We start from the raw sequence: 17,348 nt of genomic DNA, 5'->3' as shown, positions 1-17,348 counted from the left end.
TGGCTTAGCACAAGACTTTTATTAGCTGCAGCCTGCGTATCTTTTTCAGCTACATGTTTTTCTTCCACGTAACTTTCCAGTATTATTGTTTCTTTGACTCAGTCATTGTCTGCAGTCATTTTTATTTTTCTTAGCCAAGAGCACTTGGTTAAAAAAAACGACAATTGTCTTATTGACTTTTGCTAAGCATTTTCCTACTTCATTTAAAGTGCTCAGTCTTTTTGTTTGGATGATCTTGCAAATCTTTCCTTCAAATCAAATTAAAATGGGTTTTGTGGTTACAGTGAAGCCTTTTGTGAAATCATTCCAATTTGGACCAAAATGGGGAGCAGAGTCCTATAAAACCCACAGATGATTATCACTTGCTTTTACTACTAATTTTCTCATCTAATTATATTTTCCACTTCAGTTGCGTTTCACAATTTTGTATCTTTTTCCATTCACGGTTTCCTTAGTTACGCACTTCTGTACATTCTTGGAAGTATTTGTTTATGATTGCATTACATTAAATTCTGAAAAATATAAGCAAAACCCAGATGCATTTTGGTCTAAATTATGTGTTTTTTGTGAGATTATTTTCCTAACCGAAACGTGGCGGGATATCAAGTTTTGATAGCTTCGTGCCGGCCCTGAGATCCAAACTGTAAAAACAAAAGAAATTCAAAGTTCACATTCACCAACTTCTAGAACTACACCAAGGGAAATAGTACTCCCCCTCTTCATGAGCTTATCACACTTAAATGACTGTGAAGGGGTTTTAATACTCCAGTCACCTAATCCAGCTTCAGCCAAACTTTAGCTGTCAGCCAGAAGGTCTCAAATTTAACTTAGGATTAGTCAGGTACACAGTTGGAGTCCACATTCAGCTCTGTGGGTGCATGATTCTCAATCATGTGGTTGTGAAACAAGTCCAAATCAAAAACCCCTGCAGCATCGTTCCCGACAGCTAGTTTGAATGGTTTCGATGTTGTTTTGAAAACGCGGTACAGTGAATCAGCGCCTAACTTCTCAGTTTTGTCCTCATCTGTCCAAACAATGTTGTTCCAAACCTCTTGTGGTTTGGTCCTTTTTGCAAGTTTGCAAAGAAAATTTCACATAGAGAAAAGAAGCTTTACACTGCCATCCTATTAAAAGCCACCAGCAACAACTAAAATCGTATTTATGCTGTTGAATATATGCTGTTTAATATGCTTACGCCCTTCCTTTAAGACATTTCTCCCCCTTACTGTTTTTTCACAGCCTTCGTAAGTAGGGTGGGGTCCTGAGTGCAGCTCTGTTGTTTGGTCATTTTTCTGAACATTTCATCGTGTGACCTCATGGGAAACTAGACATCCGTTCCTGAGAAGACTGTCCACTGCCTGAAATTGTTTCCTCTCATAAGTCATCGTTATCTTTGTTTCTGTCACAACTTAAAGTATTTAGAGAAGGGCCAGAGTGTTCCCAAAACGGTAGAAAAGGAATTAAATTGTTTCATTTGAGTTATTTTATTAAAGGAAAATAGACAATGCATTGGACACTTCTATTTAAAAATAATAATGGTACATGGTGTGCTTTCGATTTTTTTTCCCAAGCACTATGAAAGTATTTTGTAATTATTCAAGCAAAGGTTTAAATAGAAAACTTAATGAAGCTATTATGTTGTGTTTTCCTGACAATTGGAGTCATCTGCACAGTGGTGGTTTTTATTCTTGCTTAATTTTATTCCTGGTTTCAAGATTACAACTGATCAAAGTGTAAAGCATCCAGCTAACAAAAATATTAAAAACTAACAAATTAATACAGTTTTCGTAAAATAGTTTAAAACTGAGGAAAATGTGTATGTTTAGTTTTCTTTTTTATCTTGAAGCATTATTGAAATTACTTTTCTAATGAAGTCGGATTCTTAAAAATGTGACTTATCAAACATGCCGAACTAATCAAAATATTAAAAATATATATATATTTTTTTCTAAAGCAATAATAGCTGAAGATATTTTTTAGCACTATATCACTTATCTCAAGACCAGACATTATTTTGGCATTGTACCCTTACTGTACTCTCCATGCATTTTAAGAAATGACAACCCCCCCCGTGCCCCCCCACAAAAAACAAAACATCACATTCCTAAAAATAATGGCCAAAAGTGATTTTGTCAAAACAAAATTGACTTTTGCCATTATTTTAGGAAAGTGGTGAAATGTTACCGCATAAGATCAAGCTGCACTTTTAATTATATTTCCATGCTCCACTTAGATAGAATCTAACAGCTGCGGCAGAAGCAACATAGGCGCATTTTTCAGACTGTAACTCTCTTAAGCAATTTCACCGCTCATGGTGTGGACTTCATACATCTCTTAGCCAGTTGTTAACTCACAATGAAGGAGTTTCATTATCAGTTGGCCATTAGAGTGCTGTACAACCGGATAAGTGTTGGTTTGATTGCAAAGGCATTCAGTGGGGACAAGATAATTGCTTAGCGTGACTAAGAGCGTACAAATTGGCTCGGAGAGCTCTCTTGGAAAGAGAGGGATGGATGGGCGGATGTAGCGAGTGGCGGCAGGAGGGGGTAAAAATAACCTGAGGCTGACAGAAAAGGAAGGCGACCCTTTGAAACTGATGATTTAGCAGACAGTCTCATCTTTTCAGGAAGGCTGGTGAGGGAGGAAACAGAGGGTGGGTTTTGTTTTGGAGACACAGAGGTAATGAAATCAAGCCATCTGGCCCGGATGATCCCCTCACATGTCGCTGCTCCCGTCATTTGAAAGCATTTTTCAGATCCGAACTGAGTCGATTCATTATTTCCTTCATGAAAAGTGAGACTTCTTATGGAAGCACTGTCGAGGCATTACTTCTGCTGGCAAAAGAATAAAAGTAAACAAACAATAAAAATGGTTTTTAATTAGGCAAGCAGCAGTGTTTGCTAAAAACAAAACAAAAAAAAACAATTTTGTGAAGACTTTCTTACACTTTCCTTGTGGTTTGCAGCAACTTTGCAGTGACAGTTTTCTTGTTAGCAGCGTGGGGAGCTGTGATGGAGCGAGCGGGCACAGAGCGCAGGATGGAGGGAGGGAGAGGAAACCACTTTAGATACGAAAGGATTTCCATTTCCCAGAGACAAGCAGCCTCCCTCTCAGTGTCTCCTGCCCACATCTTGCTCTCTGCTTGTCCCCGACTGTCTCCTTCTCTACTTGGTTGGCCTGTGCCTTTGTGCCCAGGCCAGGAAATCTGAAGGCTCAGGAGATTGCATGGGACCTATAGTGATGTTTGTGTGTCCGTCTGTCAGTCTGTCGGGTCTTCTTGCATGGAAAACTACGTGAGATGAGTTAGGAGGGTATATTTTGATGTGTAGAATACAGTATTTCTTTTTTTTTTTTTCTTACAACAATGTCATGATTTAGATTATGAGAGAAGCACTAAAATCAATGATAATGTGAATAAATGCAAAATGTAGTTTTCATAAAATGATTTCATTAAATAACGTTAAAAAAAGCTACTGTAAAATGACCAACTCTGTTTGAATAAAATATCTCCATTGTTAAATCTAAATTATAATTTTAATTTAGTACATTGTTTAATTAATTTCACAGGTCACACACAGCCACAATGTCTTCCAAAAATGTTCATATAAGCAATCACGTTAATGGATCACATCTAATAAAACAAAGTAGGGTGAAAGATTTCAAATATGACATATAGACTTACAAGACTACAGAAAAATCTTCAGGAATGTGTGTGTCCGGTTAGATGTGGTGTAAAATTAACGTAGCACATGTTTTTGGTTAAATGCTTCATGCATACAGTTAAACCTAAGAGTATGTAATAGTATATACTCTTAGGGCCGTGGTGCTGCTTCACGGTCTCAACACCATGTTGGAACCAGGAAGTTTGCTCTCTACCAGGGAAAAGGAAATTTAATCAAACCTTCAATCTGATTAATGCTTTGGCATGACCTTAAATAGTTAGAGTTTGTAAACCTTCCACTGTGAACAAATTAAAGCAATTTTGCAAAGAAGAGTTGGACAAAATCCACCCAAAGTGGCGTAAAAGTTACATTGTTATTGTAAATGGGTAATGATAGTTTGGCACAACCACTCGATAGGTTTTGAGGCTCATTGCTTTTCCATTTTGCTTGGGACAGCTTCTTTTTCATCTTTTAATCAACAGTATTTTAAGGCATACTTCATATTGTGTGCTCTCAGGAAAGGGTAACTCGGGAAAACCAGAAGAAGTATGTAAGGGTTAGTGCACTTTTTTTCATTGGATCTGCATGTTGAGTTCAGATTCGCGGAGCTGTCAATCATCACAGAAGATGAGCATCTGCTCCCAGATTTAGCAAGTGTCCGTCTGGATTAAAGGGCCTTGAGCAAGACAATGAATCTCCAGCGGCTCCTCGGGTCTGTTCTGTTTCTGACACTTGACCCACGACCTCAATAAAGCCACAGACAAAAACCTTTTCATAAGAAATTGATGAATAGACTTTGAGCTAGCGGTTAACTCGGTTCAAGGCTATTTAGCGCCACCAAACATGTCAGGGAGACGGACACTTAGACATTAAATTTCCTCATAAGAAATATTAATATCACTTGGGTTTATGTGTAACATTTTGTGTCCGACCCAACTAGATCAAGTGCTGTAAAAAGCGCAGCCACCCTCAGATGTCTTTAGAATAACTTAAAACCTTCAGGGTGAAACTAGATTACATGCCAACATCTACAGTGACTCAATATTTTATTTAGGGAGCATGTACCAGACGCCTGAGACATGGATTCAATTTTCTGGAACTGTAATACAGAGAAGGCATTTGATATTGGTATATCACTGTAAACAGACCTGCTCCCAGAAGTGGTTCCTGGTTACGCTGCAGATTAAATCTGCAGCGTCTAGTTTCATGGCCGTGAAGTTCGTGTGTTGTAATCACTGCTGTGATTTTTCCAGTCTACCGGCACCTTCAGTTCTGACTAATGAAAAAGGAACGGCTCACCCGCTGTAGTTACCGCATTCAGGTTATTCAAGGAATACTCAATGCTAAACACCTCAGTTTTAAAGCTATTCACTTCTACCCTGCCTCCTTTAGAGAGATACGTCTTTTAGTATCGGTGAAACTGAAATTCTAACTGAGATGAGATCAAGCAGACATATTTTGAATTATCAGACAATGATTTTGCTCTGGCCAGCTGCAACTCAAGGTTCAGTGAAACAGAGTGTAAAAGTTGTATTTCAGGATTATGTTGTGGACTTTCCTATGTTTATCTGAGTCATAAATTTTCCATATCTGTTATTGTGTGTTAATACTACTGATTAGTTTCTCATTAGTTTTACTGCCTTGTTAAAAAGCTTTTTTTTTTACTCTGAGCTAATGCAACAAAATGGCTTTGAACTTATTTAAAAGCAGTTTACTGCATTCACTTTATATATCAATGTTTCAGGTGTAAATCCAGAGGAAAAAAATGACTGCAAAAATTGAGGGCTCTTAAAATCAAAAATGCAGTTCATCTATCTGCAAAATATGTTATGGCACTATATAAATAGTTGACTTGTGAATTTTTTATTTTTTTTTTTTAAATGACTCTAGGACAACCTAACTCAAACAGCTGACATGAACTATTCATACCTAACTTAAAAATGCTGATGATGATAATAAGTAGAGATGTACTGAGCTGAATAAATATTTTTTATATATTTTATCTGTCAATTTGCATTTTTTTTTCAGGAACTATAATCAGCAGCAAAATTCATTCTTCTGCTTTCTCTGTTAATTTAAAATGAAATTATCTGTGATTTAAAATATGCATGCATGCTTTATTAAAAAAAAACAAAAACAACCTTTTCTCATAAACAACTGAAAGTTACAGACCTGGCTCACCAAGCCTCATCAACAAATATCATGCAATCCCTCAGGTTATGGAACAATCCATATAAATATTAGACAGCCTCCACATCATGAATAATCAATCAGTCATTAGCGGCGACGTCACACTGTGTGAGTTGGCTCTGTAGCTTTAAACTATCTTCAGCATCTTATATTATTAGTTACTGTGGTTACCACGCTTATTCGATGCAAGCCGTTTGCGTTACCATGGTTGCGTCAGATCTTTACCTTAATTTTGAGATCGTCAAAACTCGGCCAACATATCCAAATTCAGGGTTCTCAGTAACAGAACTTGACTCGTCAAAAGAATAAAACAGAGCATTGTTACCGTTGGTCCTTTTAGCTTCCTGTTTTCTGATGGAGTCTCATAGCTCTGTATGAATAAATTGCTGACATTCATTCAAAGTACAGTTTTGTTCCGAGAAGTTTGTTGCACCTTTTCTTACTTTATTTTTCAACACCTAATTTATTCTTAAAAACTCATTTTGTGTGTAAAATGGTCTGATTCTGCTCAACAGCAGATTTCTCAGTACTTGTATATTAATTAAGCTGCGCCTAATTAGAAAGTGGAGACCCACATTGGCTCAGTTAGCAACACTGTTGCCTTTCAGCAGGAACTTCATATCCCAGTGTGTTTTACCCATATAAGAACCTTATGTGTTCTTATATGGGTATTTGTGTTTCTATGCTGCCCAGTGACAGACTGGCGGCCTGTCCAGATTGTACCCGACCTCTCACCTTTTGACCTCTAGAGACGGACACCATCTTATCCTTCAAGGACAAGCAGGCATAGACACCGGATGAACGGATTATTTAGAAAAGAGGTTTAAAGGTTTTGCAGACTTGTAAACAGCTATTTATTGAATTGTGTCTGTTTTTGTTTTAATAGAAACTTTAAAGCTTTCCTGCTCTAAATTTTTAATTAGCCATTATTTTTTAATCATTCAGGCATATACATTTCGCCGATTTTCAAGCAGAGATCATTATCCAGGCTACACAGGAATAAATCAGCCTGGCATGCATATTATGTGATGAATCAATCAATTCTCTGTGTTTAAACAGTAACTTATCCGTCAGAGTAACAAATGCCAACATTTTCTAAATCTGGCGGAATAAAATAAGGACATTTTATCAAGGTGATAAATACTGTATGCATTGATATCTTCGTAAGATGGGCATTTGTCTCTTCTTGCACTAAAATTGATAAATAAGCAGCATTGTAATTCTTGTGCACATAGACCATATTTTTAAAAATCTTGCTTCCCTTATTATCTTTGTATTTGTGCTTGTCTTTACAAGTCAGAGTAAATTGCATATGCATTTTGTATGTTTATGTATACTCTTTTCTGAGGTTGCGTAACCCTATTTTGGCAAAATTCTGGTTTTCTCATTAGCCAGCGTATAAATATTTGCGTGCGCAGGGCAGATCTTGCTGTGAAAGCAGCTTGCTGCCTTTGAACAATTAAAAAAAAGAAGAAAAAAAAAATCTGCTGCTTATCAGCAAAACAGAGTGCGGCTCCAAATTTGGGAGAAGGAAGAAGGAAAGAAAGATGGGAGCAGATGTTGCGAGTGAAATGTTTGTCTATGGGTGAATGTGCAAGAGTGAATCCCTCATTCTAAGTACATTTTTTATTAAAAATTGTAGCAAGTTATACTGTAAACATCAGGTTTGCATACTTGTTTTAGGACTCAGCCCAGTCAGTTATTGTTCTTTTCGAGTGTTGATGTTTTGCCCTCATCCGTGGGGCATAAGTTTCTCGTAATTTGCTCACATTTTCAACACACAAGCGCATGCAATCTGTCCGTTTGGTTTCAGAGAGACTGAGGACGGCCTGTCTGTTTGTTGACATCTCCTCCCAGCTTTCAGCCATGTGACCTAGTAAATCTAGGACATGCACTATTTCTGAAAGTGGAGATTTATGAGTGCGTTCGGACCTTTTGTCCTCCAGATCTTCCTGTAGGGCCCAACCCATGTCCCCCGGGCCCCAGCGCTCTAACAGATGCACGGACACTAACAGAGACTAAATAAATAAATAAATAAATAAATAATGCACTCTGTTTAAAAAAGAAACAAAAAACAGGAAATATATGAAGTGCAGAAATAGAGCGGCATTCCATGAAACGCAGTCTGATACTGATGTTATCAAATGACAAAATGTAAATCATATAGCTAAACATTGATAAGGCCGTACAACTCCCCCCCAAAAAACAGAAACTTGCTGAAAATTGAATCCCCAATCAAACATCCTAGGCTAAAATCTAAATCAGCCAGTTTTGAAGTTTTCATGAAATATGTGACTTGACTAGATTTTGACACATTAAAACATTTTACAACTTGCTGAAGACAAAATAGGATCTCTTTCCTGAGCAGAATTGCACTTGCTTGCCAACATATTTGAGAATTCTCTCTGATCCCAGCTTTTTGTTTTCGTTCTTTTTGTTCTGTTTGGTCCTAAGACTACTTTCTTTTCCCATCACTTGTTTCATTTTTTTGTTTTCTTTTTCATTCTTACCTCTCTTGTTTGGTTTTCTGTGTGCAGGCTATGGCTTTGTGGACTTTGACAGCCCTGCGGCAGCCCAGAAGGCTGTGGCCTCGCTCAAAGCCAGTGGAGTCCAGGCACAGATGGCGAAGGTAAGGTTCATCTCACCCGCTCCCTCTGGTCTGATGAACTTCTGGGTTTGTGTTCATGGATGTAGAAGACTACCTAAAATACACAATAGAGGATAAACATTTCTACAGTGATTTTTGGGCTTACTGTATGTAATGGTTACTTATATTGGACTGACTGGTGCCATTCCCATTGAGTTAAATAGCATACTGTGCAACTGGTGAATTTCGTAATGTATATTTTCTTTTTGACATTATTCAAGAATTTTACAAGACAGTAAAATTGGAAGCCATCCTTCATCCTATAGTCTCTTTATTTTTTTTCTCCGATATAGTATTCCTATTTCTTCAGTTTTAATTATAAATTAAAACAGAATTTGCATGCCTCTTGAACCTTTCTGCATTTTGTGAAATTAAAACCAAAATCATGTATTTTATTCGGAAGAGAAGCACAAAGTTGTGCCCGTTTATGAAGAAAAATGAAAAACAACAACAAAAACAAGTTTGTTCTCACATTGGATGAAGAGTATTTGTGAATATCAGTTTTTAAATATTGCCCCAAATTAGCAATTGTATTCATGCCATGAAAGAAGAACATCTCCACAGCATGACGCTGTTGCCAACTTTTTTCAAAATGGGAGTGGTGTCTTCAGTAACAGACTCTCTTCTTGCTACTTTTCTGTGAAGATCCAATTTGTGGGAGACTAATGGTTGTTGTGTTGGCAGATTCTCCCAACTTGATGGTGGATCTCTGCTTCTTTAATCTCATGTGTGTCATGTAAACATTAAACAGAGGTGAGAAGACAGGATTGCAACTTTATTATTCTTTGCACATAAGTCTTAAGCAAACTTACTAAATCTCAAAAGTGGTGGAACTGCGTCCCGTCTGATGGCCGCTGAGCAACAGATATAAAGCACTTTTCAAATAAACTCCTATTGAGCAATGTCAGATTCTTTAATGACACCCTCAAAGGTGATGAATTTTACCCACAAGTCATTATGGTGTCATTAGCAAGACTCTCTCACTCCTTCTAATCGTTATGGTCCACTTGAAAATCATCCAGTTATTAAAGAAATATTGGGTCCTAAACTTTCGTTTTTTTTTTGTTTTTTTTAATCTGTCAAACACCTGCATAGCTGTGGTCAAATCTGCCTCCCAGGTCTACGATGATAGCTTCAAAATACAAAGCTTAGGATTTTCAGACAGCAATTAGCTGTGCAGTAGTAGTGGCTGAGGCCACGGTCACATTTTGTGAGTTTCTAAAGAGTGAAGGAAAAAAGTATAGCTAAGAAATGGATAGAGAGATGTTTACCAATAAACATAAATGTGTGGTGTTAAAATTATTTTTTTTTTCTTTTAGGGGTGACTTTTAAGAATTCAAATTGTTGCTACATTAAAACAAAAAAAAAAATGAAAGGAACTATAGAAGTTTTTTTAACGACGGTTTTTTCCCCAAAACATCTAGTAGTAACGCAGAGCAGCTGTACATAAGTGGAAACAATGTATTGATGTCGTGATAATATGGATGATTTCCATGTTCTAGCATTATCCCTTGCATTTATAACACTCCTCTCATTATCCACCGGCACCCAATTTAGGAAGTGGTTAAAATATGACACTGATAAATGGGACGTTCCTTCAGAAAGCATGATGGCTGATGGTTTTTATATCACCACCTGAAGGAAGTTTCAATAGACACTGGAAGAGGTTGGGTAATCCAAGAAAATTAAATTCAGCGTAAATTGTCTGTAACTTTATTGCCGCATACTTCCCTTTCTGAGGCAGAAGAGTACAATTAAGATGGGCCAGTCTTCAGGCAGCCGGAGCATCCCACTGAATTAAACAGCAGCAAACCTCTAGGCCACCTTTGCCATTTCCTTCCATTAAACCTCTTTTCATTAGCCTCCCATCTCTCATTTTGTTCCTAACGGATTTCGGAGCGCGAGCATTAGCAGCAGAGGGGTTGTGATGTGTTTAGCGGGTGTTCTAGGAAGAAGACCCCTACAACGCCTCAGGGATTAGGCTTTCCAGAGAGATGGAATAGAGGGCGAAAAGTCAATTCCAAATGAAATTACACATACTTCTTACTGTGTCATGAGCTAATTATGGAGAAAGCCACTCATTTCCCACCTAGTTTTGTTGCAGTGTGCAGCTAGCTGACTCAAATGCGGCTCCAGCGTGTAGCATTTTGTGTTGGTGCGCTAATTGGGTTTCGCTGAATCTTGATTTTAATTAAACTGGGGAGAAAAATGCTTATTATTTTCTTTAAATTGTCTTCATTAGACATAGTCTGATGTGAGATTGTGAGAGCAAAAATGCTGTTGCTTTGGGAAATGTTGAGAAAAAAAATTAAAAAACTTTAGCTGGGTATTGTGTGGCACTGTGTCAGAGCAGGTCCACCACAATCAGGTTGTAGTGCTTAATCAATGTACTGCTACAGAAGTGGGCTCTTTACTGCATGTCTTTGGCCTCTCTTTCTGCTCTTCTTCCTGTCAAGTTACTAATAAAAAACATCCCTTTCACCACAAAATCTAAAAAAAAATGCCTGCCATGAACTCGTTGTACCTGTTTTTATTTAAAACAGAAAACCAAAATGATTCACAGACCTGCTAAATGATTAGTACAGCCAAATTAATACTATCTACAATCTTTAGCTATTTATTTAATTATTATTATTAGTAACTTGTTAATTAGTCGGGTTATCTGCATGGGTCGGATGTCTTCATATCTGTTCTAATTGCAGCTTGTCATTTTAAAACAGGTTTATCCTAATAGAGGTGATGGATGGCGCTCCTTTACTTTACTCATGATGTCTCATGTTTTTCACGACCAGAAATGTGTCTGACAGCAGAATTTCTGTTTTTTTATAAGCAATGAAAAATGATTGAAAGCCAAATAAGCTAAACAAAACAACAACTGATCAGCCATTTAATTTTTGACATAAGTCAGTAAGCGTCTTCCTCACTTGTTCAAGATATTCAAAGTGGACAAAGGATGAGATTTGTGAAAACTGCAAATACAATCAGGAAGACTGTAAAACAACTTGCTCCGATACAAACATTCCCTGAAGTTCTTTTAGTTCTGGGTTGGTTCGATATTTTCGACTTTGCGACTGGAAATGCTGAACCTGAGCCAAAGGTTCATTCTCAGTCTCAGGAGGTTCTGCTTCTGAGAGAAATCTCTGGACTGTAAAGGTTGTGCTGGAACTGGGAAGACTTTGAGGCTCTAAAAGACGGGAGGTCATCTTGAGGTAGTTTTCACTGAAGAATGTGCAGATAGTTTATTGACAGTTTTATCCAAATTTAAACAACTGATTCAGTTTCAAATCGAGAGTAAAGCACATTTTTGTTGCTGTTTTTAACCGTCATTTCACTAAGGAGGCCGTTTCTGTCTTGTTCCCATATACATTCACATGTGGATATGAATGTATCCACATATGGATGTGGATACATTCATATTTAGCACAAATATGTTTTATTTATTCTCCAGTTAAATTTAAGAGTTCTTCTTTTTCTTAGATCTTAAAGTGTCAGGATATCATGACGTGTTCCTTGTTGGAATTGGTTGTGTACTGACAACATTTAGGTAAGCAGATCCATCTTTGAAAAAAAAGTTTCAGATTTTAAAAGACAAATGACAGGATATAAAGTGCAAGATTTTATTTTATTTTTCTTACTTAACTTATGAAAAGTTCTTTCCTCGTTTAGATCGACCTCCAAATAGACTGGACAAATGTGGCAGGAAGATGAAGCAGACGCATATTAAATTATATTGGTGTAATGATTTGTAGGTTATGATAGGAGGATCAAACTGTCAGATTTGTAGAGGTTAAGCCCACACTTAAACCCTCGTTATCAATGTGGCTTACATCCTGCTGCTTGTCTCAAAAAAACAGTAATTCAAACATGCTTCAAGATGCTTCGTTGCTTACAGAATATTTGCAGCTCTACAGACATTTTCTTACATTAAAACATTCTCCAAGGACTCCATCATGACAGCATAGCACAGGAGAAAAATGGCTTGGTCCTCTCAAACATAGACACCTGATACCTGAATGAATGTGCCTATGTTTATAGTGACCTAGAGACTCAATATCTCACACATAGCAAAAAAAAGAAAAAAAACAGAGTCTTGTATAATTGATCTAAGAAAGTGGGAAAATTACAACATGGACGGTTGTGCAATGTAGTGCTCAAGCTTATGCAGAAATATGAAAATGAATTATTAGTTGAATAAAAAAAAGTGGAATCTTTCTGTTACTTATATAATTTTAGGTGATTTATTTTTTACAGTGTTTTTCTTTAATTTGTAAATAGCTTCTGCTGTTAACATTTGCATGTCTCTGTTTCTTTTGCTATTTCCTAATTGCTTTTGCCTTTCCTTCTTTGATTTTGTTGTTTTACTGCTGCACGCATTGCACTGCTTAAAAGATTAAAGAGCTGCTATTTGCTTATAGTCATAAAATGCTATGCGTTCTAAATTTCTTGTCAGTGTTATTAAACCTCTTCAGTGTTTCTAGTATTAAGGGTCCTTAATCATAAGACCCAAGATGGGTCTTAAATCCCCTCCTACATAAATATACCCGTCCTCTGGCAACTATTTGGATACGTGAACACATTTGACCATGCGTCTAAATTTGTCCAAGCTGTTTGTACTGTAAGAACACCCCCAAAAAAGGAGACCGAGTTTCTTCTTAGGCACCCAGAACTGGTGCAAGTGGAAAAGATGAATTGTATTCTTGTGGGTGGGGGTGTGTGTGAGTGAGTGTATGTAAAAGTCATGATTTATTTTACAAGTTAGCATCTAATCACTTAGCATTCTTTTTTTTCCATATTCTGTTGTTCATGCACAAACTGTTTGATAACTTTTTGAGAAGAGCTGCTCTCACACACATGTTGTAATGCTTTCATCAGCCGAAAAGAAAACTGGAAAAGTCAATGTCACGATCCATGTTTCTGTGTGTTTATTTTTGAGTTTTTTCCTGTGTAGTCCTGTTCCTGTGAGTCTCAGTCCTGTCCTCCCCATTGATTGCTCCCCAGGTGTGTCTCATTCCCCTGATTACCCCGTGTGTATTTAAACCCACCTGTTGTCTGTGTTCCTCATCGGGTCCTTGTCTATGTCGTAGTCAGTGTCGTCGTTCAGATTCTAGTGTGCTTATGCGTGTGTCGCTCACAGTTGAACTAAGTCCTGTGTCGACTCAGCTCTCGTTTTCAGTCTTATATTCAGTTGCTACCGGTATTTGGCTGTGTGCCTGTCTCTCTGCCGTGCTGCCTGTTGGACTGTTTCGAGCTCATCATTAAACTCATCATCTTCACCATACCTGGGTTCTCTGCGTCTCTCCTCACCACCACCAACCACACACCTCATGACAGTCAAATTTGATTGTAACTGTCAGGATCTGTGTTTTTTCTGTTTTGTTCTTTGTTTCTTTTCCCTTTTTGGTTTTTGTTGAGTTATTTTCCTGGAGTACCTGCTACTTCCCATGGCATCCACCAGATGCCGCCAGTGTACAGAGCCCCTGGAGAGATGCGGTTCCTGCAGCGCTGTCTGGGTGTATATAAGCAGCGGCTGAACGACTTCTCGTCGCCTGAGTGTTTGCTTACCTTGGTGAACCCGCTGTCTCCTCGTTGTTCCCCGAGTGTGCCGTCTGCCCCGGGATTCTGCGTGAGCTGAAGTTGCCCATTGTTCGTGAGTTCCTCCCTCGTGTGTCTTCCCACAACGCTGTTAGTTGTACCAGCTGGACACCATTCCTCGTGTGCTCGCCTTCCCCCGTCTTCGGTCCGTCTCCAGTGGACTCCCCTTCGTGACACCACAGGTTATACCTGCCCGTGCCCAAACCCATTTGGAGATTCTTTACAACTGGACCTAGTCAGACTCCGCTCATTCAGCTATTTACAAACCTGTCCACCCTCCAACGAAGCCCTCTTACCCAGCGCTCTGCCAGCAACCATAATCATCCACTCCAAGTTAGACCTTGTCTGTTTACTCCTGGAAAGACTCTTTCAACCACTCTCCCATTCCCCTTTCCCCTGGATTCAATAAACTTATTATTGTTCATTTACTTGCCTCTCCTGATTGTGTTCTCGCATGTGGGTGAAGAAACTTGGAACCAACATGACAGAACACTCAGGCCAAACTGCAACCTCAGCGGACACAATCAGAAGGGTTTTTTCTGAACAACACGCTCTAATTCAGTCCCAGGACTCCGCGTTAAGAGAACTGGGTAACCGCCAAGCAGAAACAAATCGTCAATTAACAGAATACTCTAACTTTCTACAGAGCTCAGTCCAGCAGGTTCCTAGCACTCCATCCACTCCGTCTGTGGCTCCTGATCCGCCGAATCGTTCCATGTTTTCGGAAGTCCATCCATCTGCACCAGATAAATTTTCAAGTGACGTAAAGAAGGTTAAAGGTTTCATTCTCCAGTGTAATATAGTCTTTAACCATTCACCGCAGAGCTTACCCCATGATGACGCTAAAATTTCTTACATGTTATCCCTATTGACGGGTTGAGCCTTAGAATGGGCCGAAGCCCGGTTTACATCAGCCTTGAATTATGGATGTACATTTCCAGAGTTTCTAAAAGAACTGAAACAAGTCTTTTGTCAAGAAACTGAAAATACTTCAGCCTCCCGTGATTTACATGGGCTAAAGCAGGACCAGAAGAGTGTGTCCAACTTTGCTATTGATTTCAGAATCAAGGCTGCTGCTTCTGGTTGGAATGCCGCTGCACTTAAAAGCGCATTTTTCCATGCATTAAATGAACAAATTAAAGATGAACTGGCAACTCTAGATGAACCAGAGACTCTCGACGAATTCATAAACCTAACAATAAAATTGGATAACCGAATCCGCTCCAGAGCAAGAGAGCGGTCTCGCCGGACTTTTTCTCCACGGGTTCCTCAGACTAGTAGTCAGTCTTTTGTTCAGCATTCACCTACCTCTCCCTCAGCTCCAGAACCTGAACCAATGCAACTGGGACACACACGCCCAACGCCAGAGGAACGCCAGAAGAGGATGCGATCTCGGCTCTGTCTCTACTGTGGTGAGCCTAACCATGTTATCGCTAATTGTCCCATTCGTTTAAACCCGCAGGTCCGGCAGTAAAGACGGGGAGACTGCCGGAGTCACAATCATCTAAATCCCGCATCATCATTCCTGTCACCCTGTTCAACAATAACGAGTCTTTTCCCCCGTCAGCCCTCATTGATTCGGGGTGCGAACAAAACCTTATCAACTCTGAAATAGTCAAGCAACTAGCCATCGAGGTTGAACCACTCCCCATCCCTCTCCGCATTTCAGCCCTGGACGGAAAGAACCTGCCACAAATCACCCATCGTACCAAGTCTTTACACCTATTAATCTCAGGTAACCACACCGAAGAGATTACCTTTTTTGTTTTTCCCGCAGCCAGCTCCTCCATAGTTCTGGGTTTCGACTAGTTATTTGCACACAACCCCCATATCAATTGGACCGAAGCCAAAATAGAGTATTGGTCCACCAAATGTCACTCCACCTGCCTTCATTCTGCTGTCCTGGTCATGACTTCCCCGACAGAACAGACAGAGGTGGACCCACCAGACATATCCTCCATTCCCAGTGAGTACCATGATTTATTTACAGTCTTCAGTAAAGACAAAGCCTTATCTCTACCACCTCACAGACCTTACGACTGCGCCATTGACCTCCTGCCTGGTGCTCCATTACCCAACAGCAGACTATACAACATTTCCAGAACCGAACTACAGACAATGGAGAATTACATAAACAAATATCTCGCTGCTGGCATAATCCGCACTTCGTCTTCCCCATTAGGCGCAGGGTTTTTCTTCGTGGGGAAGAAAGATGGGTCCCTACGGCCCTGCATAGACTACAGAGGATTAAACCAGATCACAATAAAAAATAAGCATCCATTACCACTGTTATCTTCAGCTTTCGAGCGCGTTCAAGACGCAACCATCTTCACCAAGCTAGACTTCAGAAACGCTTATCACCTTCTCCGTATTAGAGAAGGTGATGAGTGGAAGACTGCATTTAAGACCCCCATGGGGCACTATGAATATCTGGTCATGCCCTTTGGATTGTCTAACGCTCCTGCCTTCTTCCAGGCTCTTGTGAATGATGTCCTCAGAGACTTTATTAACACATTTTCGTGTTCGTCTGCCTAGACGACATCCTGATTTACTCCAAGTCCCTCGTTGAACACCAAAGACACGTCCGCTTGGTTCTCCAACGGCTCCTTGAGAACAAGCTGTGCGTAAAAGCAGAAAAATGTGAGTTCCACCGTCAGTCAGTAACCTTCCTGGGATTCGTTCTTGAGGGCAGACAGGTAAGAGCTTCAGAAGATAAGATAAAGGCAGTACTAGACTGGCCCAAACCCGAGACCCGAAAATGACTACAACGTTTCTTGGGATTTGCTAACTTCTATCAAAGATTCATACGCAACTATAGCCAAACTGCATCTCCCTTAACAGCTTCTACCTCCACCAAGAAGGTGTTTGCCTGGATCCCTCAAGCTGATGCCGCTTTCGCCGAACTCAAGTCCCGGTTTGCACACGCACCCATACTTATCCAACCCGATCCCAAGAAGCAGTTTGTGGTAGAGGTTGACACCTCCGATACCAGGTTCGGAGCTGTGGTTTCCCAGACCACCGATCATGACCATAAGCTTCACCCATGTGCCTTTTTCTCCCATAGACTCTTGCCGGCCGAAAGAAACTACAACGTGTTGGACAGGGATCTCCTGGCAATCAAGCTAGCTCTGGAAGAATGGCGTCATTGGCTGGAGGGAGCTGAGCACCCCATTCTGGTCTGGACAGATCACAAAAACCTATCATATCTCCAATCCGCTAAGAGGTGACCACCATTCTAACCATCATCGATCGTTTCT

The 17,348-nt window shown here is 39.5% G+C and overlaps 1 protein-coding gene across 4 annotated transcripts in view; it reads left to right on the top strand.

The window, feature by feature from the left end:
* LOC103133844 (RNA-binding motif, single-stranded-interacting protein 3) overlaps positions 1 to 17,348 on the top strand; it is a 139,929-nt gene that overhangs the window by 66,679 nt on the left and 55,902 nt on the right. For all 4 annotated transcript variants that reach the window (XM_007546064.2, XM_007545986.2, XM_007545902.2 and 1 more), the window contains one exon: positions 8,390 to 8,481. In XM_007546064.2, coding sequence (XP_007546126.1) covers positions 8,390 to 8,481 — 92 coding nt within the window. The remainder of the gene's footprint in view (positions 1 to 8,389; positions 8,482 to 17,348) is intronic.

Source organism: Poecilia formosa, unplaced genomic scaffold (genome assembly GCF_000485575.1).
Source record: "Poecilia formosa unplaced genomic scaffold, Poecilia_formosa-5.1.2 Scaffold0, whole genome shotgun sequence".
Lineage (NCBI taxonomy): Eukaryota > Metazoa > Chordata > Actinopteri > Cyprinodontiformes > Poeciliidae > Poecilia > Poecilia formosa.
This window is presented reverse-complemented; position numbering and strand designations above follow the sequence as displayed.